General features: G+C 47.7%; 1 protein-coding gene across 2 annotated transcripts in view; it reads right to left on the reverse strand.

The window, feature by feature from the left end:
• The window catches only part of sec24a (SEC24 homolog A, COPII coat complex component), a 93,003-nt gene that overhangs the window by 48,006 nt on the left and 21,490 nt on the right, over positions 1-23,507 (reverse strand). For both annotated transcript variants that reach the window (XM_038795864.1, XM_038795865.1), the window contains exons 5-9: positions 23,353-23,498; positions 21,688-21,869; positions 20,841-20,943; positions 19,208-19,334; positions 14,318-14,427 (exon numbers count right to left, since the gene is read on the reverse strand). In XM_038795864.1, the coding sequence (XP_038651792.1) occupies positions 14,318-14,427; positions 19,208-19,334; positions 20,841-20,943; positions 21,688-21,869; positions 23,353-23,498 (668 nt within the window). The remainder of the gene's footprint in view (positions 1-14,317; positions 14,428-19,207; positions 19,335-20,840; positions 20,944-21,687; positions 21,870-23,352; positions 23,499-23,507) is intronic.

A 23,507-nucleotide genomic window follows, 5' to 3' on the forward strand; every position in this document is an offset into this window, starting at 1 on the left:
CAAGTAGGCTTACATCAACACTGCAATGAAGTTACTGTGAAAATCCCCTAGTCGCCACATTCCGACTCCTGTTCGGAGAATTCAGAATGTCCAAAATACCTAACAGCATGGCTTTTGGAACTTGTGGGAGGAAACTGGAGCACCCGGAGGAAACCCACGCAGACACGGGGAGAACGTGCAGACTCCATACAGACAGTGACCCAAGCCGGGAATCAAACCTGGGACCCTGGTGCAACAGTGCTAACCATTGTACGACTGTGCTACACAAGAGGACAATCCACAACCTGGAGAAAGCCTCGACGTCCAGAGCGACAGGACCGTTGCCCTGGAAGCACACAAAAGGTTGGTGGTGGCCCAAGGGAACTTAAAGGGGAAAGTAGAGGACCAAGAAGACAGGTCCTAACAACAAAACATTCGGATTGTGGGCCTCCCAGAAGGTATCGAGGGCAGATATACAACGGACTACGTCACCCAAATGCTGGGTAACCTAGTAGGGAGAGGCAGCTTTCACAATCGACAGAGCACACAGGTCGCTCAGACTGAAACCCAAGGCAGGGGAGCAGCTGAGGGCGGTCATTGCAAAGCTGCACCGATACCAGGATCGTGAGAGGATCCTGAGGTGGGCAAGTCAGACTAAGTGAGTACTTGGGAAGGGCGCAAAATCCAAATTTACCAAGACACTGGGGCAGATCTGGCAAAATGCAGGGCTGAGTTTAATCAGGCGAAATTGGCCCTGTACAAGAACATGGTGTGAACAGCTTGGGTCACATGCCAGAACAAAGAACACTATTTCAACACCACGGCGAAGGCAAACATATTCGTATGGACCAAAGGCCTGAACAATGGGCAGATGAGGCAAAGATGAAAGCATCAGAGGAGGATCGCTAAAGAAATTGAGATTCATTGGACAGTTAATATGTCTGCGCAGGATGTGCTGCCTCGCTCTGATCAAAAAGACAGTGCCCCAGGAAAGAATGAGGATGAGGGAATGCAGGTAGAGTACAGGCAGAGAAAGCAGACAGTCAGCTTGCGGAAGTTAGGGGCTAGACCAGCCCTGGGAGGGGTCCACCACTCTAGCAGGGGGTCGCTAGCATGGGAAGATGGACAGCAAGGGGGGGGGGGGGGGTCGCGGTGCATCTCCAGGCAGGGAGGGAGCGCCCGGTCGTGGGGAGGGGGTACAGGGACGGAGGGGGAACGCAGTGGGGGAGACGGGGAAAGGGCGACATGGGGTGGGGGGGACCACAATGCGAAGAAAGGGTAGTTTTTCAGCGAGAACAGTGACCACAGCCATTTTGGACTGCCCCCTAACAAAGGGAAACGCTGGAGTGCTCCACGAGGTAAGTATGGTTGATTCCGCAGGAAGGTCAGGGGGACAAAACCCCCACCACCAGAATTATCACCTGGAATATCAGGGGACTAACAGTGCAGTGACAGGATCCATTTAAGAAGTTTGAATGCTGGCAGTCTTCCCAGCAGGGGACACAACTGAGGGAGAAAGACCAACTGCGTGTAAGAAAGGGTTGGATGGGACAGATGGATCACTCATGTTACAAGGGCTAGGGGAATAGCTATACTGATTTTTAAAAGGAAGGCGTTTACAGTGACATGGATGATTATGGACCCAGGGACGTGGTACGTCACGGTCAGCGGTGTCCCAGACAGGGCATTATTAGTTCTTGTAAATGTGCACGTGCCCAACTGGGATGACACAGACTTCATAAAAAAATCCATGGCGGAAATTATCATTGGGGGGGGGGGGGGGGGGGAGCGGCAGCTTCGAATGTCTACAGGACCCACTGGCAAACCGATCAAGCCCCAGATCGAGGAAAAGGACAGGCATGGCTAGGGAACTGGGAGCATTCATGGAACAGATGAGGGTGGTGGATGCATGGCGGTTCCTACACCCCGGTGACAAGGAATTCTCGTTCTTTTCAGTGCCCAATGCCCCACGTGGAGGTTGGACATGGACCTCTTGGCCGATATGGGTGGCACGGTAGCACAGGGTCCCAGGTTAGATTCCTGGCTTGGGTCACTGTCTGTGTGGAGTCTGCACGTTCCCCCTGTGTCTGTGTGGGTTTCCTCTGGATGCTCCGATTTCCTCCCACAAGTCCCGAAAAATGTGCTGTTAGGTATCTTGGACGTTCTGAATTCCTGTGTACCGAACAAGCGCCGGAATGTGGCGACTCGGGGCTTTTCACAGTAACTTCACTGCAGTGTTAATGTAAGCCTACTTGTGACAATAAAGATTATTATTATAAGGTCTTTTGCCAGAAAACATGACAGGCCACAGGCGAGTACATTACGAATACCCAGAATGGGGAAGTCTTCCATGTTGTGATTGCGGGATTACAGCTTACAAGGCACATAGAGACAGGGAAGAGAGGTCGGCCAGGCAACAACTGATCGACTCCATTCTGGAGGTCGACAGAAAGTACTCAGAGGACACGACCGTAGAGCTTCTGGTGGAGAGGAAAAAGCTACAAATGGACTTTAACCTGCTATACACCAGGAAAGCAATGCACCAACTCTGCCAGCCACGGGGGACCTTCTATGAACATGGAGAAAAGACTAGACGCCTACTGACTCACCAGCTGAGAAAGCAGGCAGACACGAGAGATAGCCCTGGTGAAGAATAGCAGAGGAAGACTGGTAACCGAACAAAAAGAGATCAACCGAGCATTTGAGATCTTCTGCTGGGGACTGTACACCTCCAAACCCAACCCCCCCCCCCCCCCCCCCCCAATGGGGGCATGGGGATGAAATACTTCCTCAATGGACTGGACATGCCAGTCGTAGGAGACGATAGGCAGGGGGAGCTGGGAGCACCAATAGGACAGGGAGAGATCATGGAGAGCATCAGCTCCATGCAGTCAAGGAAGGAGCCAGACTTGACGGGTTCCCGGCGGACCGCTAAAAGTGTTGCACCGGCCGTGGCCCCACACCTATGGGACATGTTCACAGACTCTAGGGGCACTCTGCCTCCAACACTAACACATATTGCTGATATCCAAAAAAGACAAAAGACCCGATGGAATGTGGATCACACAAACCCATTTTGTTGCTCAACATACACGCGAAGATACTCAAGCAAGTCCTTCCCAAGAAACTGGTGAACTGCGTACCGGAGGTGGTCGCAGAGGACTAGATGGGCTTTGTTAAAAATAGGCAGCTAACTACGAACATCAGGCGGCTGCTGAATGCGGATGACCTGCTCCTCTACGTCTCGGACCTACAGAACGGCCTGAAAGCAATCATGAAGCTCCTGGAAGAGTTTGGAACCTTGTCGGGCTACAAACCCAACCTGGGCTAGAGCGAGGCATTCCTGGTGAACCCGAACGGGGAAGGGAAGAGCTGGAGGGACTATCATTCAAACTAGCCCAAAACAAATTCCGCTACCTGGGGATCCAGATAGCCCGGGACTGGACAGGGATCCACAAGTGGAATCTGACCAGTCTGGCAGAGGAACTTAAAAAGGACAGAGATGGGATGCACTCCCGCTCTCCCTGATGGGGAGGGTGCAGACGACCAAAATGAATGTACTGCCGAGGTTCGTCTTCCTGTTTAGATCCAGAATGATCTTGATCCCCAAGGCCTTTTTCCGCAAGATTGACAAAATGATCATGGCATTCGTGTGTGTGTATATGGGGGGGGGGGTGGTGGTGGTGGTTTGGCCCTACTGAACCTACAATACTATCACTGGGCAGCCACTGCCGTGAGAGTGAGGGGATGGATATGAGAACCGAACACTGAACGGGTGAGGCTGGAGGAGTCCTCCTGCAAGGGAACGACTCTCCGGACCCTCACAACGGCAGCGCCCCCAACGTCCTGCCCAACATCTATGGAAGGTTACTGGATAGGGCAAGAATACCACAGATGAAAATAGGAGGACGAACTGGGGACAGAAGTGGGCTGGGTACTCAGGACCAAAGCAGAGTAGGGCCAACTTCACCTCTTCCTGGGCGGCATGTGGCACAGTGGTTAGCACTGGGACAACGGCGCTGAGGACCAGGGTTCGAATCCCGGCCCTGCGTAACTGTCCATGTGGTGTTTGCATAGTCCCCCCGTGTCGGCATGGGTTTCAACCCCACAACCCAAAGATGTGCAGGTTAGGTGGATTGGCCACACTAAATTGTCCCTTATTGGAAAAAAAATAATTGGGTACTCTAAAATAAAAAATTTTTTTTTTTTTCCAAACTTCACTTCTTCCTGCACTAACTTAAACTGACTCATGCAGTTTAAAGTGATGCACAGAGCCCACCTAACTAGAACCCGAATAAACATGTTCTTCCTAGAGGTGAAGGATAAATGCAACTGTGCCAGGGAGGCCCAGTCAAGCGCGTGCACGTGTTCTGGGCCTGTCCCAGACTTGTCGGGTTCTGGACAGCCTTCTTCGTGGCAATGTCCAAGGGACCGGTTCTGGGGGAGGTGGGACCAGTACAAACCGGACGGTCTGCACCTGGGCAGGACTGGAACCGATGTCCTAGGGGGCGGGGGGGGGGGGGAGGAGTGTTTGCTACAGCTGTTGGGGAGGGTTTAAACTAATGTGGCAAGGGGATGGGAACCGATGCAGGAAGTTGGAAGGTAGTAAAACAGGGACAGAAGCAAAAAGGAAGTAAGGGGGAAAGTGCAAGACAGAGAAGACACAGTCAAAAATCAAAAAGGGCGACAGTACAAGGTACAGTGACTGAGGAGAGCTCAGTGAATAGGCCCAGTAATACTAAAAGGAATAAAACTGGAGATGTTAAGATTCAAAACAGAGGTAAAAAAAACCAAAACATAAGTGTACTTTACCTGAATGCTCGTAGTATTCGGAATAAAGTAAATGAGTTGATGGCACAAATCATCGTGAATGACTATGATTTAGTGGCCATTACTGAAACATGGTTAAAGGGTGGTCACGACTGGGAGTTAAATATCCGAGGGTATCAAACTATTCGGAAGGACAGAGTGGATGGTAAGGGAGGTGGTGTTGCTCTGTTATTTAAGGATGACATCCGGGCAATAGTAAGGGATGACATCGGTGCTATGGAGGATAAGGTTGAGTCCATTTGGGTGGAAATCAGGAATAGTAAGGCGAAAAAGTCACTGATAGGAGTCTATCGGCCACCAAATAGTAACGTTATGGTGGGGCAGGCAATAAACAAAGAAATAACCGATGCATGTAGAAATGGTACAGCAGTTATCATGGGGGATTTTAATCTACATGTCGATTGGTTTAACCAGGTCGGTCAAGGCAGTTTCCGCGATAGTTTCCTAGAACAGTATGTAATGGAACCTACGAGGGAACAAGCAGTCCTAGATCTTGTCCTGTGTAATGAGACAGGATTGATTCATGATCTCATAGTTAGGGATCGTCTCGGAAGGAGCGATCACAATATGGTGGAATTTAAAGTACAGATGGGGGGTGAGAAAGTAAAATCAAATACTAGTGTTTTGTGTTTAAACAAAGGAGATTACAATGGGATGAGAGAAGAACTAGCTAAGGTAGACTGGGAGCAAAGACTTTATAGTGGTACAGTTGAGGAACAGTGGAGAACCTTCCAAGCGATTTTTCACAGTGCTCAGCGCTAGTGAGGCCACGCCTGGAGTATTGTGTTCAGTTTTGGTCTCCTTACTTGAGAAAGGACATACTGGCACTGGAGGGTGTGCAGAAGAGATTCACTAGATTAATCCCAGAGCTGAAGGGGTTGGATTATGAGAGGTTGAGTAGACTGGGACTGTACTCGTTGGAATTTAGAAGGATGAGGGGAGATCTTATAGAAACAATTAAAATTATGAAGGGAATAGATAGGATAGATGCGGGCAGATTGTTTCCATTGGCGGGTGAAAGCAGAACTAGGGGACATAGCCTCAAAATAAGGGGAAGTAGATTTAGGACTGAGTTTAGGAGGAACTTCTTCACCCAAAGGGTTGTGAATCTATGGAATTCCTTGCCCAGTGAAGCAGTTGAGGCTCCTTCATTAAATGTTTTTAAGGTAGAGAGATAGTTAGTTTTTTGAAGAATAAAGGGATTAAGGGTTATGGTGTTCGGGCCGGAAAGTGGAGCTGAGTCCACAAAAGATCAGCCATGATCTCATTGAATGGCGGAGCAGGCTCGAGGGGCCAGATGGCCTACTCCTGCTCCTAGTTCTCATGTTCTTATGTTGTGGGGGTGAGGGTGGAGCCATGCACAGGAGTGGCAGTCTTTCGGGGTATTGAACCAGCCAGAACTACATATGGGGAAAAAGGGCTGACGCCCTGGCTTTTGATTCCTTAATTGCACGGCGGAGAATCCTGCTCGGCTGGCAATCAGCAGACTGGCTGGTAGACCTGTCAGAATTTCTCCACCTGGAGAAGATTAAATACACCACCCGACGGTTTCCACAAAGCTTGGGGGTCATTCATCAGCCTGTTCCAAAATCTGTTTGAGGCCAATAAAGACTAGGAGGAGTGGGGGGTGGGGAAGGAAAACACACAATGGATAGGAGCAGAGAGGGAAGGGTGAGGAGGGAACGAAAAGGAGTTACAGAACAAAACAAAGGGAAAAGGGATGAGAGGAGGGTCCAGGGAACGCACGCGCCCCCCCCACCCCCCCTCCCCTCCCCCTCGACTCCACAAGGACAACAGCTAAAAACCACAACAGAAAGGAATGGAGCACAGCATATGACACCCAGGGCAGAGGTCAGTACTAGGGGGAAAAACTAGACCACCAATGGGTGTGGGGGTGGGGAAACACATATAACAAACTCTAAACAAGAAGAGACTGGACTTCCGGTTGCGGCTATGACCAGCTAAGTCGCACATTTGGCAGCTCCTGCGACAAAGGTGTTTAAGGGCCGATTGGAGGGCCCCGACGGTACTGTAAAGACGAATCCCGGTGGGGGAAGGCTCCCTGAGGAGAGTGAGACCAACTTTATGGTCGGTACTCGGAGTGGGGCGACAAAAAAAGCGGCAGCAGCTCCCCGAAAAAAGCGGGGGAAGAGGACCAAAATGGTGGCCGGTGGTGCACTAGAAGATTGGAGAAAATGGGCGGAGGAGCAGCAGGCCGCTCTCCTCCGGTGTTTTACGGAGCTGAAAGTGGAACTCTTAGAGTCTATGAACGCGACGACCACAAGGCTGATGGGGGCCCAGGCGACCCAAGAGGCGTCGATAAGAGAGCTGCAGCAGGAGATGACTGCAAGGGAGGAGGAGGCCACGGTCCTCGTGGGAAAGGTGGAGGTGCACGAGGCACTCCACCTGAAATGGCAGAGCCGCTTTGAGGAGCTGGACACTCGAATGAGGCGGAAGAACTTGAGGATCCTGGGCCTAGCAGAAGGCCTGGAGGGGCCTGATCTCCCGAAATATGTAGCGGAGATGCTGAGCTCCCTGATGGGAGAGGGGGCCGGTCCATCGCCCCTGGAGCTGGAAGAAGCATATCGGGTCATGGCTAGGCGGCCTAGGGCGAACGAGCCCCCGAGGGCGGTGCTGGTGCGATTCCAGCGTTTCTGTGATCGGGAGAATGTGCTGAGGTGGGCCAAGAGGGAGAAAAGCAGCAAATGGGAGAATTCGACGGTGCGGATATATCAGGACTGGAGTGCGGAGGTGGCAAAGCGGCGGGCCCGGTTTAACCGGACGAAGGCGGTGCTGCACGCAAAGAGGATCAAGTTCGGAATGCTGCAGCCAGCGCGCTTGTGGGTCACCTACAAGGACCAGCACCATTACTTTGAGACCCCAGAGGAGGCATGGACTTTTGTTCGGGAGGAAAAGCTGGACCTGAACTAGAACTTGGGAACGCCGGCGGTCGAGGCCGCCCGAGTACCCTTGACTGATCAAGTGGCCCATGTCTTTCTTAGGCCAGGTCGGAACTTGGTTAAAGTTGATGGATCGTTTGGTTTCTTTGAAACTTGTGTTATGGGGGGCTTCTTTGTTCCTTTTTGTGTGTCTCTTCCCGTTGCCAACTTCCCTTAATTATTGTTGTTGTAGGGGGGGCTTTTTTACTGTTTTTTGATCTGTTCTTTAAGGGTTATGGTTACTGTTCTGTTCGATGGAGGGTGATGGTTAAATACGTTATTATTGGGTAGTTATTTAGTTATGCAGGCATAGTTATGTATTTATGTATTTATTTGAGATTTGTTATTTATATTGTTATATTGTTAAGTTGGGGAGGCGGGACGGGGGGGGTGCAAGTTGGTTATGCGTGTTTTCTTTTTCTCTTTTTTCTTCCTCTCGTTTTAAGGGGGCTTTTTTATGGGCTTGGATGGGGACGGGGGTGGAATTGAAGATGGCGGGGTAGGGTGTGGCCGGGCGAAAGCGCGGGCTTTCCCCTGTTTCCCGCGCGCGGGACGGAGGAAGGGGGAGGAGAGAAGAGTGGGGTGTGGCCAGCAATGGCGGCTTTTCCCGCGCTGAAGCGGGGTCAGAGAGGGATGGCAAGGGGGGGGGGGGGGGGGGAGGCCCCTCCCCCCCCACATCGGGAGGAGTCGGAGTGTGGCAGGGGCAGCCGGGTCAGCGAAAACCAGCTGACTCTCGGGAGTACGATGGTGGATACACCGCGGCTAGGAGGGGTCCTAGCCAGGGGGGGGGGGGGGGGGGGGGGGGGGGGGGGGTGGGGGGGGGATACCGGGTTGCTGCTGGAAAGGCCGAGGACGGGAAGGGAAGAACGGGAGGAGAGGGGGGGGGGGGCCATCGCCATGGGGAACGGGTCAGAAGGGGAGGGTCGACCCGGGGCGAACAGGGGACAGGACATGGCTAATAGACAGGGGAAAGGGACGGGTCGCTCCGCGACCCGGTTGATTACTTGGAACGTGAGGGGGCTGAATGGGCCGGTCAAGAGATCAAGGGTTTTTTCACACCTAAAGGGACTGCAGGCGGATGTGGCAATGTTGCAGGAGACTCACTTGAGTAGTAGTAGACCAGGTACGCCTGAGAAGGGGGTGGGTGGGACAGGTGTTCCACTCAGGCTTGGACGCAAAGAACCGGGGGGTGGCGATTTTGGTGGGAAAGAGGGTGTCGTTCGTGGCGGCGCAGGTGGTAGCAGATAAGGAGGGTAGGTACGTGATGGTGAAGGGTAGGCTGCAGGGAGAGAATGTGGTGCTGGTGAATGTGTATGCCCCGAATTGGGATGACGCGGGTTTTATGAGGCGCCTGTTGGGCCTCATTCCGGGTCTGGAGGCAGGGGGCCTGATCATGGGGGGGGACTTCAATACAGTGCTCGACCCTGGGCTGGACAGATCGAGTTCCAGGACAAATAGGAGGCCGGCAGCGGCGGAGGTGCTAAGGGGGTTCATGGAGCAGATGGGGGGGGTAGACCCTTGGAGATTTGGCAGGCCAAGGGCGAGGGAGTATTCTTTTTTCTCCCACGTCCACAGGGTGTACTCCAGAATAGACTTTTTTGTACTGAGCAGGGGGCTGATTTCGAGAGTGCAGGACACGGAGTACTCGGCCATTGCGATTTCGGACCATGCGCCACACTGGGTAGAGGTAGAACTGGGGGAAGCACGGGACCAGCGCCCGTTGTGGCGCCTGGATGTGGGGCTGCTGGCGGACGATGAGGTGTGCGGAAGGGTCCGGAAGGGCATTGAGAGATATCTGGGCACGAACGACACGGGCGAGGTGAAGGTGGGGGTAGTCTGGGAGGCCCTGAAGGCAGTGATCAGAGGAGAGCTGATCTCCATAAGGGCACACAGAGAAAGGAAGGAGAGGCAGGAGAGGGAGAGACTGGTGGGGGAACTTATAGAAGTGGACAGGAGATATGCGGAGACACCAGAGGAGGGGCTGTTGAGGGAGCGGCGCAGTTTACAGGCCCAGTTTGACCTACTGACCACTAGGAAGGCGGAGACGCAATGGAGAAGGGCACAGGGCGCGGTCTATGAGTACGGGGAAAAGGCGAGCAGGATGCTAGCACACCAGCTGCGCAAGCGAGATGCATCCAGAGAGATTGGGGGAGTGAGAGAGAAGGGAGGGAACGTAGTGCAGAAGGGGCAAGAGGTGAACGGGGTCTTCAGGGATTTCTACAGGGAATTGTACCGGTCTGAGCCGTCCAGGAGGAGGGGGGGAATGGAGAACTTCCTCGATAGATTGAGGTTCCCAAAGGTCCAGGAGGAACGGGTGGAGGGGCTGGGGGCGCCGATAGAGCTGCAGGAGCTAGTTAAAGGGATAGGCCAGATGCAGGCGGGGAAGGCGCCGGGGCCGGATGGGTTCCCGGTGGAATTTTATAAGAAGTATGTGGACTTGGTGGGTCCAGTGCTGGTGCGAGCCTTCAATGAGGCGCGAGAGGGGGGGGGGGTTCTGCCCCCGACAATGTCACAGGCCCTGATCTCCTTGATCCTGAAGCGGGACAAAGACCCTGTACAGTGCGGGTCCTACAGGCCTATCTCCCTCTTGAATGTAGATGCCAAACTGTTGGCAAAGGTCCTGGCAACCAGAATAGAGGATTGTGTGCCAGGGGTAATCCATGAGGACCAGACGGGGTTCGTAAAGGGACGACAACTTAACACAAATGTCCGGAGACTGTTGAATGTGATTATGATGCCAGCAGTGGAGGGGGAGGCTGAGATAGTGGTAGCACTGGATGCGGAGAAGGCATTTGATAGGGTGGAGTGGGAATACCTGTGGGAGACGCTGGAACGGTTTGGGTTTGGGGAGGGATTTATCAAGTGGGTGAAGCTGCTGTATTCGGCCCCGATGGCGAGTGTGGTTACAAACGGGAGGAGGTCAGAGTATTTTGGGCTCCATCGAGGTACCAGGCAGGGATGCCCCCTATCCCCCTTACTATTTGCATTAGCGATCGAACCGTTGGCGATGGCACTGAGGGGTTCAGGGGGGTGGAGAGGACTGACAAGGGGAGGGGAGGAACATCGGGTATCACTCTATGCGGATGATTTGTTGTTATATGTGGCGGACCCGGAAGGGGGAATGCCGGAGGTAATGGAAATACTAGCGGAGTTTGGGGACTTTTCGGGATATAAATTAAATGTGGGTAAAAGTGAGGTCTTTGTGATACACCCAGGAGATCAGGGGGAGGGAATTGGGCGGCTCCCCTTTAAGAGAGCAGTAAAGAGCTTCAGGTACTTGGGGGTGCAGGTGGCAAGGAACTGGGGGACCCTCCACAAGCTGAATTTTTCAAGGCTGGTGGAGCAGATGGAGGAGGAGTTCAAGAGGTGGGACATGGTACCGCTGTCGCTAGCAGGGAGGGTGCAGTCAGTCAAAATGACGGTCCTCCCGAGGTTCTTGTTTCTGTTCCAGTGCTTGCCCATCTTTCTCCCCAGGGCCTTCTTCAAGAAGGTAACTAGCAGCATTATGGGCTATTGGGGCAGCAGGGTAGCATGGTGGTTAGCATAAATGCTTCACAGCTCCAGGGTCCCAGGTTCGATTCCTGGCTGGGTCACTGTCTGTGTGGAGTCTGCACGTCCTCCCCCTGTGTGCGTGGGTTTCCTCCGGGTGCTCCGGTTTCCTCCCACAGTCCAAAGATGTGCGGGTTAGGCGGATTGGCCATGCTAAATTGCCCGTAGTGTCCTAATAAAAGTAATGTTAGGGGGGGGGGTTGTTGGGTTACGGGTATAGGGTGGATACGTGGGTTTGAGTAGGGTGATCATGGCTCGGCACAACATTGAGGGCCGAAGGGCCTGTTCTGTGCTGTACTGTTCTATGTTCTATGTGTGGGCACATGGCACCCCTAGAGTGAGAAGGATTTTCTTGGAACGGAGTAGGGACAGTGGAGGATTAGCGCTACCCAATCTTTCCGGATACTACTGGGCGGCGAACGCGTCGATGGTGCGCAAGTGGGTGATGGAGGGGGAGGGGGCAGCTTGGAAACGTATGGAGAGGGCGTCCTGCGGCAATACAAGCCTGGGGGCGCTAGTAACGGCACCATGGCCGCTCCCCCCCACAAGGTATACCTGGGTCGGAGAAGGGAAGGTCTCGGACATCTACAAAATAATGCAGGAGGTGGAGGAGGTATCGATAGAGGAGCTGAAAGACAAGTGGGAAGCGGAGCTGGGAGAGTAGATAGAAGATGGGACATGGGCGGATGCCTTAGAGAGGGTCAATTCGTCGTCGTCGTGCGCAAGGTTGGGCCTCATCCAATTTAAGGTGCTGCACAGAGCCCATATGACGGGGACTAGGATGAGTCGGTTCTTCGGGGGTGAGGACAGGTGTGTTAGGTGTTCGGGAAGCCCTGCGAACCATGTACATATGTTCTGGATGTGCCCGGCACTGGAAGAGTTCTGGGAGGGGGTGGCGGGGACGGTATCGAGAGTGGTGGGAACCAGGGTCAAACCAGGGTGGGGGCTAGCGATTTTTGGGGTTGGGGTGGAGCCAGGAGTACAGGAGGCAGGGGAGGCCGGAATATTGGCCTTTGCGTCCTTGGTAGCTCGGAGAAGGATCTTGATTCAGTGGAGGGACACAAGGCCACCAAGTGTTAACACCTGGTTAAACGACATGGCAAGCTTCATCCAATTGGAAAGAATCAAATTCGCCCTGAGAGGGTCGGTACAGGGGTTCTTCCGGCGGTGGCAGCCCTTCCTTGACTTTCTGGATCAGAGATAGGAACTGGAGGCCGAAACAGCAGCAACCCGGGGAGAAAGGGGGGGGGGGGGGGAGGGGGGGGGGGGGGGGGGGGAAAGCAACGAAGGGAGCACGTCAGCGGGGGGTCGCGGGCAATGACTGCCCGAGGCCATCGGCAGAAAGGGAAAAACGGTTTGGTTGCTAGACTGGTAGCGCGGGGGGGGGGGGGGGGGGGGGGGGGGGGGAGAGGGTGGGGGGGGGTGCGCGCGGGGGAGGGCGTGGGGAGGATTTTCCAGGGGGGATTTGTTGTGTTATAATTTAAAATGTAGTAGGGGTAAATGTTTGTATCGAAAAATTTCAATAAAAATTATTTAAAAAAAAACAAGAAGAGACTCTATATGTTAATACCAGGTGCACCATAGATTGAGCTGTTACTCTGTAAAAACAGGAAAATGCCACTAAAAATATTTTTAAATAACTCCCAGAATTTCTACAATTTCTTAAAATAATCTTTCAGTATTGGCAGATAGCTGCTGTGCTACAAAACTGGGTCTCCTGGCCAAGAGACAGATGTTCAACCCCTAACCTCTACGATCGTTCAAGATGAATTCCCATAAAGGAGTTTGTCAGCTATCATGTGGTTTGCTCAAACAGGCTTCCTAATTTCATGCCTGCTAATAACATGGAAATGGGAAATAACCCTGAATTAAAAAGATGGAACAATGCAAGAGAATATGTACGTTTGTATAGATTTAATACATGGATAAAGTCATCATGCTCACAATAAATACATTTTAACCAGTTCCATACATTTTGTTCACAAATGCAAGTAATAGGTTTTGTTAGGTATTGCAACTTTTAGCTATCAGAAAAAAATGCTAAATATCAGGGCCATAGTTCTGCCATCCAAGTGACTGCAGTGTGCCACTTCTACCACAGCCAGGCAAACAAAGAAAGATGGAACACCAGCATTTAACATGCTCCTGCTTAAAATTAAATGTTCTGATGAGTGGAGCAGAGTACATGGCTATGCAAGCTGTTATCAGCTAATAGCTCTGCTCGTTGCAAGGGTAGCATTGAACCAACAGGTTTTTTGCACTTTAATCAAGAAGGTATGAGTGGAGAAACTGACGTGGGAACTCTTTCAATGCACGCAATATCTCTTGCGTAACCAGGGACCCAGAACACATTTGGAACTTTTTAAAGCATCTATGGATATCACCATTGGTTCAGTGGTAACATACCAATCATTGAGACAGCAGATTGTGGTTTAGTCGCATTCCAGAGACCAAAGGATATAATGCAATCAATATGCAGTGGAGAACAAACAGAGTGCTGCACTGTTGAAGGTGCAAATTTTAAGAAGAGGGGGGGTTCTCCCAGTGCCCTGGCCCAATATTTACCCCTCAACCAACATCCACTAAATATAGACAGGGATCTGATAGTCTGATCTTAAAGTATGCAAATTAGCTGCTACATTAACAGTCTCAAATATTTCAAAGTAATTTGAGACATCTGGAGATCATGTATTTTGATATAAAATTAACTTGATATTTATTTAACTCCAGTATCTCAACTGAACAAATAAATTACCATTTAACAAATAGTTGCTAATAGCCCTGGTTGATCCACAAGCTTGAGGCACATATAGGACACTAAATAGGTGGGAAAAGTGTGCCATGGCAAGATATTATTCAGTTACATTGTTAAAGCAAGTTTATAATCTCATGGAATTAAACAGTACTTAGTTATAAACAAGGTTTGGTAACAAAATCGGACAAAGTTCAACATCACTTCAAAAGTTGCGCAAAGAGGATGGAGAAACATATCAGTTTAAAAATTAAAAAGAGAGACTCACCATGTACTCTGAAGGAGCAATAAACTCTATAGTAGCACTTTGAACTTCAGGTCGCTTATGTGGTTCACCGTACGATCGAGTCACAGGATTATACATGAATTCTTCAGGAACTAAATATCAGTACAATAGTTTCAGAAGCTTGCAGAGGTAATGCACAAATTCCAAGTCAGTGCAACATCATCTCTCAGACTTGCATTTTTGTACATTTATACGTATCTAGATGATGATATTAGTGCTGGATATTGGAAGATTTTTTTGGACACTACTCCAAGCTCTCAGATCAGTTGTACACTTGTGCATCACTGCCTTAGTAAATAAGTCAGATAAATCTCAAGAGCATGCTTCCATTTCCTAAGCCAGCTATGGTAAAATGGACATCGACCTTAATTTTAGGACTGATATAAAATGGCCACTTTAAATTAAGAATTTGACATTTTAGGTTACCCCAACAGGCAGGCCTGATGGGAATTTGAACAGTCAAGTTTAAATCCACTGAAGTCTGGACCTGCACTGTCATCAAGACATCAAGTGATAATTTAGTCCCATTCAAATGGATAGATTGTTGTGGATTGCCCAGATGAAGCTAGACTTTCTGGCACCCAGTTTTCCAACCATTACTATATATGGAGTATGGTTACGTGTGAACAACACACCTGAAAGGTGGACCCCTGAGGGTGGCTTTCTGGTGTCCTGCAGAGTTGCAATCAGAAGCTCCATCGAGTGTTGTGACCCCTGCCCTGAGCGCTCATTGGCTGAGGGCCAGGGAATATTCTGGAAAGGCGCAAAGAGCGGGATAAAGATCGACCACCCAGGACCCTCCCCGGAGAAGATTCGGCACAGAGGTAAGAGAGAAGATTCAACGACAGACCAGAGGACAGAAGAAAGCAGCATGCAAGACATCGGAAATTGGTCATTGGTAATTCGGTCAATGGTAAGATTTTAGAGCCTGTTATTAAAGATGAGATCGCGAAGTTGGAAGTGCATGGTAAAATAGGACTGAGTCAGCACGGCTTTGTCAAAGGGAAGTCCTGTCTGACAAATCTGTTAGAGTTCTTTGAGGAGGTAACAAGCAAGTTAGACAACGGAGAACCAGTGGACGTGATGTATTTAGATTTCCAGGAGGCCTTTGACATAGGAGACTGTGAAATAAGTTTAAGAGCTCATGGTGTTCAGGGTAAAATCCTGGCATGGATAGAGGATTGGCTGACTGGCAGAAGGCAGAGTGGGGATTAAGGGGTATTTTTCAGAATGGCAGCCAGGACTAATGGTGTGCCTCAGGATTCTGTGCTGGGACCACAACTTTTTACGATATACATTAATGATCTGGAAGAAGGTACTGAAGGCACTGTTGCTAAGTTTGCAGATGATACAAAGATCTGTAGAGGGATAGGTAGTATTTATGAAGCATGGGGCTGCAGAAGGACTTGGACAAGCTAGGAGTGGGCAATGAAGTGGCGAATGAAATGCAATGTGGAAAAGTGTGAGGTTATGCACTTTGGAAGGAGGAATCTAGGCATAGACTATTTTCTAAATGGGGAAATGCTTTGGAAAGCAGAAGCACAAAGGGACTTGGGAGTCCTTGTTCACGATTCTCTTAAGGTTAATGTGCAGATTCAGTCAGCAGTTAAGAAGGCAAGTGCAATGTTAGCATGCATGTCAAGAGGGCTAGAATACAAGACCAGGGATGTACTTCTGAGGTTGCATAAGGCTCTGGTCAGACACCATTTGGAGTATTGTGAGCAGTTTTGGGTCCCATATCTAAGGATGTGCTGGCCTTGGAAAGGGTCCAGAGGAGGTTCACAGGAATGATCCCTGGAATGAAGAACTTGTCATATGAGGAACGTTTGAGGACTCTGGGTCTGTACTCGCTGGAGTTTAGAAGGATGAGGGGGGATCTTATCGAAACTTACAAGACACTGCGAGGCCTGGATAGAGTGGACGTGGAGAGGATGTTTCCACTTGTGGGAAAAACTAGAGCCATAGGACACCATCTCAGACTAAAGAGACGATCCTTTAAAACAGAGATGAGGAGGAATTTCTTCAGCCAGAGGGTGGTGAATCTGTGGAACTCTTTACCGCAGAATGCTGTGGAGGCCAATTCACTGAGTGTCTTTAAGTCAGAGATAGATAGACTCTTGATTAATAAGGGGATCAGGGGTTATGGGGAGAAGGCAGGAGAATGGGGATGAGAAAATATCAGCCATGATTGAATGGCAGAGCAGACTCGATGGGCCAAGTGGCCAAATTTTGCTCGTGTGTCTTATGGTCTTATGGACAACCACCTTCACCGAAGGAAGCCCTGAGATAAGAGAGACTCAGAATTGGGCCTGCAACTCAACTAAGTTCATTGGCACGGGTAGTATTAAGAATCTTGGGATTATTGTAATTGGGATAATTAAAAAAAATAAGCAAAAAAAAATCCAGCTGTCAAACATAAAGTACAACTGGACTTTACACTGATCTTGTTCATAAAATAGTTAAAGTTATACATGATTGCATCAGTCATAAACAGCTCCGGAGGTGCCAGTCTCTGAAGTCTACGATTTAAAATATTTATACACAATTGGGATTACTTTGGTTGAAACATAAAACTTGTATTTTTCTTTTGTTCATCTCGTAAATAAGGGCACTTGGATAAAATATTTGCATTATAAACTGAAGTGTCTGAGGTTTTACAGACAACAACCACTAAGTGACCACTAGTAGCCAACTTGAATTAAAGAAATAGACAAAAGCAGCCCTTTTAACAAACTATGAAAATGAAAATCGCTTATTGTCACGAGTAGGCTTCAATGAAGTTACTGCGAAAAGCCCCTAGTCGCCACATTCCGGCGCCTGTTCGGTGAGGCTGTTACGGGAATCGAACTATGCTGCTGGCCTGGTCTGCTTTCAAAGCCAGCGATTTAGCCCTGTGTGCTAAACAGCCCCTTATTATGCATGTGCAGGAGCTGGTTTCAACCCTGAAGACACTGATTTTGTTCTGCAACTGAATCCACTTCACTAGTCAAGTGTTAATGCAAACACCTAGTGAAATATTTCTTCTGACATTCCTTTCACACCACTAACGTGAATCTTAAACTTACTACCAATTCACTGACCAGCAAAAACAATAATTAATTATTGCAACATTTAATAACTAATTGTTCAAAATTAAAGTGAAAGTCATTGCAATTTTAGTGCAGGGGCAAAACAATTACACCTTCACATGAACCCAAAACCTCTGCTGAACAACAGGGTCCAAAGTGACTCCAATGTGAAACAGTCAAAGACTCCACCTCCAAGTCAGGCTGCATAAGTTCAGCATTGGCGCCAAGTGAAATTACTCCCTCAAATTGCCTCTTAGATTTCCTTACTCAGAGATAAAGTCCACCATATAGTCCAATTTAAATATATATTTTAAATAAATTTAGAGTATCCAATTATTTTTTTTCCCCAATTGAGGGGCAATTTAGCATGGCCACTCCATCTACCCTGCACGTCTTTGGGTTGTGGGGGTGAAACCCATGCAGGCACAGGGAGAACGCGCAAACTCCACACAGACAGTGACCCAGGCTTGGATCAAACCTGGGACCTAGGTGCCGTGAGGCAGCAGTGCTAATCACCATGCCGCCCAGCAATTTAAACATGTTAATGAAGTGCCCCACTTCTTCAAGATGGGAGACATGCATGACACAAAATACACTGCAGCAAAAACAGTAACAAGCCTGTACGTTGCAGTATGGAAATGCATTTCCCATCTTCACCCCACACATCGATCCTCTCCTGCCCATTGTGTGGGGGGCATGGGGGCGCATGAGTGTTTAATGGTCTCCTGACCCACAAATGAAAAGTCATCCAAACTCCTACTGCCCGCACCCGATCCTGCTTTAAGCCGCTCATCCTTGTTCCGAACTATCTGCACTAGCTTTAAACAATGAAGAATCACATTTTAAATTCTCATCTGCAAACACTGTGATATCACTTCGCCAACGGAATGATATGGCAGCTTGACTCAGTTGATGGCACTACTCATCTGCAGGTTGTGGATTCAACGCTACTGAACACATTCTAAACCAACACCAAAGTGCACAACTAAAGGATTCCTATTCTGTAGGAGGTGCCACCTTTTGGATTGGTTAAACTTGCCTGCTTGCTAAAATTGACATAAAAGAATTTTGTGATTTTACTTGAGGAACAGCAGAGAATTCCCAACATCCATTCTTCGACCAGCATCTAAAGTACGTGACTTGGTGGTTAATTTGCTGTGAGACTCGGTTGTGGGAAAATTGAAACAATGCTTGCCTGCATAACTGTCTGTCCTGCTAAAGCAATCGAGTGAGACATTCTCCCAGTGTCTGCGTGGGTTTCCTCTAGGTGCTCCCATTTCCTCCCGCAGTCCAAAGATGTGCAAGTTAGGTGGATTGGCCATACTAAATTGCCCCTTAGTGTCCAGGGGTTTGCGAGTTAAGTGTGGTTATGGGGTTGCTGGGACAGTGTGAAAGCCTGGTTCGGGTGCTCTTTCAGAGGGTTGGTGCAGTCATAATGGGCTGAATGGCCTCCCTCTACATTGTGGTTCTATGATTCTATAACATTCATAAAGTACCATTTACATGGCAGCTTCTTTCTTTCACAACCACTATAATCATCATGATTTTTAACCTCTTATCCTTCCTGCATATCCTCCTTGTTCTGCTCTGCAAGGGACAACAGAATTTCACGTTAATTCAGCCCTCGTCTCTCAAACCCCTTTCTCAAGCCAACTCAGTCCTCATCTCAAACCCCTTTCTCAACCTGTTATCCTCCCATGTCTCCTACTACAGTTCTGCACAAATTTCATTTCTATCATCCATTTCCCTGTATCTGGTTCTAGTCAATGTTTTCAAAACAGATGTTCTTTTTTGATGAACTTACCATCATTAACTCGATAGCACAAGTTACATTTCCATCTTCTTTGGTCCAAAAAGTTGACAAAAGGATTTATATAAGTTCTGCAAGTACGACACCTCACAATGGTACTCGATGTAACCACAGGCAATTGCTGCAACATGAAGCCAATAAATTTAAGTACAATGATATGGACAGACCTTTTTTTGAAAAACTATATGAAAAAATACATTTCCATTTTTAAACAGTGCAACATTTAAATTAAGATTGAAAGGGGTAAAATTAAATTATTACATGCAAACTTGGAGAAGGAATCGGTGATCTGACCCTTTAAACCTGCTCCACCATTTATTAAGATCATGGTTGATCGGATTGTGGCCTCAATGCCCCTTTCCTGCTTATCTCCTACACCCTTTGACTACCTTTTTAAGTCAAGAATCGATTTACCTCCATCATAAAAATCTTCAATGACCCTGCCTCTACCCCTCTCGAGTTCCACAGACTCAAGGCCCTTAGAAAGAATTCTCATCTACATAATTGAAGGTCCCCTATTTTTAAACTGTGTTCCTTATTTCTGGTCTCTCCTAGCAGGGGAAATATCCGATCAACGTCTGCTCGAAGTATCCCCAGGTTCTTATCTGTTTCAATAAGATAACCTCTTATTCCTCTAAAACCCAATAGATGAAGGCATAACCTGTCCAGCCTTTCTTCACAAGATAATCCCCTCATCCCAGGAATGTTAGTGAACCTTCTCTACACTGCTTCTAATGCAATTATGCTTTAAATAAGGAGACCAAAATTGGACACAGTACTCTAGATGTGGCCTCATCAATGTGCACCAAAATATCCCTATTATATTCCATTCCCCTGACAATAGACAACATTCCAACAGCTGTAACTGCAAGTTAACCTTTTGTGATTCACACCCAGATCCCTCCGTCTCTGCAATCTCTCTCCATTTATATAATCTACTGTTTTTCATTTGTTCCGGCCAAAGTGGACAAGTTGACATTTTCCCACATTGTGCTCCAACTGCCAATTATTTTTACCCATTCACTTAACATGTCTTTCTTCCTTTGCAGACCCCTCATGTCCTCTTCAGAACTTACTATACTGCCTATCTTTATTTCATCAGTAAATTTAGCAACTATACATTTGGTCCCTTCATCCAAATCATTGATATAGATTGCAAGTAGTTGAAGCCCCAGCACTAATCCTTGTGGCACTCTACCCGTAACATCCTGACAATCTTAAAATGCCTACTCTGGTTTCCTGTCAGCTAAACAATTCTCTATCCATGCTAATACGTTACACTGTATATCATGAGCTTTTATTTTGTGCAGTAATGTTTAAAGTGGCAGCTAGCTTGTCAAATGCCTTCTAAAAAACGTACACATCCACAGGTTCCCCTTTTACATGTTTCTTATTAGTTCCTCCAGTTAAATTAGTACTGCAGGTTCAGTAAGGAGTTGGTAAGGAGTCTCAGTTTCCTCTCGGTCCAATCAGTTTGCGCCTAATCAACCACATTGCTGTGGAGCGGAGCCAAGTGTAAAACAGGCGACTCCTCACCTCAGAAGGGAGTTGGGGGTGAAAAGGAGAGAGTCAAAGCACATTTTTTCTGAAATATAAAGTGTTACACTACTGAAATATTATCACTTACTGATAGATCTCTGAATGGATGTAGCTGTAATCCTAAAGGAAGTTTTGCTTTGCTCAATAAAGACTGAGTTTGAGGGATGTTGGTCAATGTGCACCTGAAAACACTAAATAGAAAAATATTTCACTTTAGTAAAATTAGGTACAGACAGATCTTTTATCAAAAGATCTTGTAAAAAAACTTTTCCAAAAAGTAATGGGTAAAGACACAGAAGGTTCCAGATTCAATTCATAGTCGGTGTGACAGCAGTCAGAATGCAATAATCAAACTCCTTTATTAAAAAGAGAAGGTTGGTGGTAGAAGAAGTCATCCAGTGTTTCTGTTTCCAGCAAGCAATTCTTGCTGGAGAATTGGACACACGTGAATTTGGATATGGACAAGATTGGGTTGTATCACAAGGTGCTTCACAGAAACATGAGGAAAAGGTAGGAGAAATTTGGAAGGATGGCCTGCAGTTTGGAAGAGGTACAATTATATGACTAACAAAATGTTTTGAGAATTTTATTACTGAACTATATTAAATATGTATCAATTTAAGTCGACTTGGGCAAGATTGTTACACACTGAACCATAACCCCTTTAGGAAAAATGGAAAAAAGATCCACAGTACACTACAAAGACAAGACCGAACTTCTTAAACGGATTGCCATTAGCTCTAACATGCTTGCTGCTGAAGCATCCAAAAGGAAATTGAAATTCCTGATTCAGCAAAGGAGAAACAAAATTTGGTCAGATTAGGTTCTAAAATAGGATCTGATAAATAAGCAAGCAATTAAAAATACTACTTAATACTCAACTGCACACACACGAAGCAGCACCGCCCCCACCCACCACCCGACCTCCAACTTACTCTGGATTGCAATTTAGTTTCTGTAGATCCTGGTGTAGGTTTGGATGAGGGGCTTTGACTGGAGTTGAAGGCAGAATGTTTCTCTCCTGCAGGAGATTCAGAGGTCGTGCTGCCTCAGATTGTTGGTTCTGCTGCAAGCTAAGCCCACCCATGCCAGTCATTAGTTGGTTAAAATGCGGAGTCTGAAGAAAAAAGTTTTAATATTAGAATATATTGCAGCATAAAGAGAACCTAAAAGACATAAAAAACAACAATTTCCAGGGCTTTCGAAACAGGTATTCTGAAAACAGAAGGGAAAAGTCTGCAGTAAAAGATTTTGGGTGCATTATGTTGAAAAAGGTTCTGTTTCAGCATACATTTTCTATGATGATGCACATTTTCTGCAATGCAGCAGTGGATTATAACATTTCTTAATGATACAGTAAAACAATTTGTTTCATTGAGTTATCTGCAATGACCATTGAAAAGAGTTGACCGAAATGATTCCTCAATTCCTTTAAAATTCTCATAAATGTGCACCATCTGCTCATAAATTGGCTTGTAAAAATAAATCCCAAGAGTGCCACTGTAATACAATTATTAAAGCTCGAGTCCCAAAGCAGCAGCACTAATCGAATCAGGAGCTCAAGGTGATGTGGGAAAAGAGGAAGAGAGAACATTTTGGGATTACCTTTGCATCACGCAACAAAATAGATTTGAAGTCAATATCTTGGCAAAACCCCTCGCTTACTGAGTTGGTCATCAATGGGGTAGTAACATTCTCCCCGTGCTTGCGTGGGTTTCGCCCTCATAACCCAAAGATGTGCAGGGTAGGTGGATTAGCCATGCTAAATTGCCCCTTAATTGGAAAAAATGAAGTGGGTACTCTAAATTTTTTTAAAAATCAATGGGGTAGCAGTAGGATACAATTTGTTTCAACAGAAATGGATACAAACCTCCTTTGCCACAGATCTCTGAAACAATGCAAGGATAGATTACTACCATTATTTGGAGGCTGAGCCATCGGAAGTACACACAACGAAGATATTCCAAAATATTGTGCAGTAAATAAAAACTGGCCGAGGGTCAATCTTCTGAGGGTCAATATGTTGCATGAAAGCGTATTACACAAGAGGAATACCATACTTGCGCAGAAACAATTGAAATGGAGATGTGACTAATAAACAGGCTACTGTCTAACTCCAATAAAAAGTGGGCATTTTTCAAACATTCAATATTTTGTCCATAAACAACATATTTTACTGCTTGTGTGGTGGTAGATCACAATTCTCATTGAAGATAATTGGCCGATTTTTAAAAATTGATTTTCGCTAAGAAAAAAGATAATTTCTTCTCTTTGGTTTTCCTGTGCAATGTTCCACGCAGGCAAGGTCACAAACAACTTTCACCCAGTTCTTCAACAACATTACTCCACAACCAATAGCAAGCAAAATAAGGGGAGCAATGCTGGGATGGCTTTCCCAGTTGTCCTGCTTTGAGGTGTGCTAATGTGATCTTAACTTGAGCCTTTACAAATAAGCTAGTGCTAGCCGGAACCCAGATTCCATAGGTGTATGACTACGAAGGCTTTGCACCTGCTTTACAGAGGACCTAACTCAAATGTTCTTCATCACCATTTCTCACTAATTGGAAAAAGTACTGCATGGGTAGCAACACCTCATATACCTGCGAGAATTGCTGCGGTCCTTCGGTATTTGCCAGCTGACCACCTGGAATGCCAGGGCTAGCCATGTTTTGGTAGCCAGGGGGTAAGGAGGGATAAGAGTGGCCAAGTGTCCTTCTAGTTTTGAGACCTTGTTGAATAGGCTGCACTGTAGTGA

The sequence above is a fragment of the Scyliorhinus canicula genome, chromosome 4 (genome assembly GCF_902713615.1).
Source record: "Scyliorhinus canicula chromosome 4, sScyCan1.1, whole genome shotgun sequence".
NCBI classification, from domain to species: domain Eukaryota; kingdom Metazoa; phylum Chordata; class Chondrichthyes; order Carcharhiniformes; family Scyliorhinidae; genus Scyliorhinus; species Scyliorhinus canicula.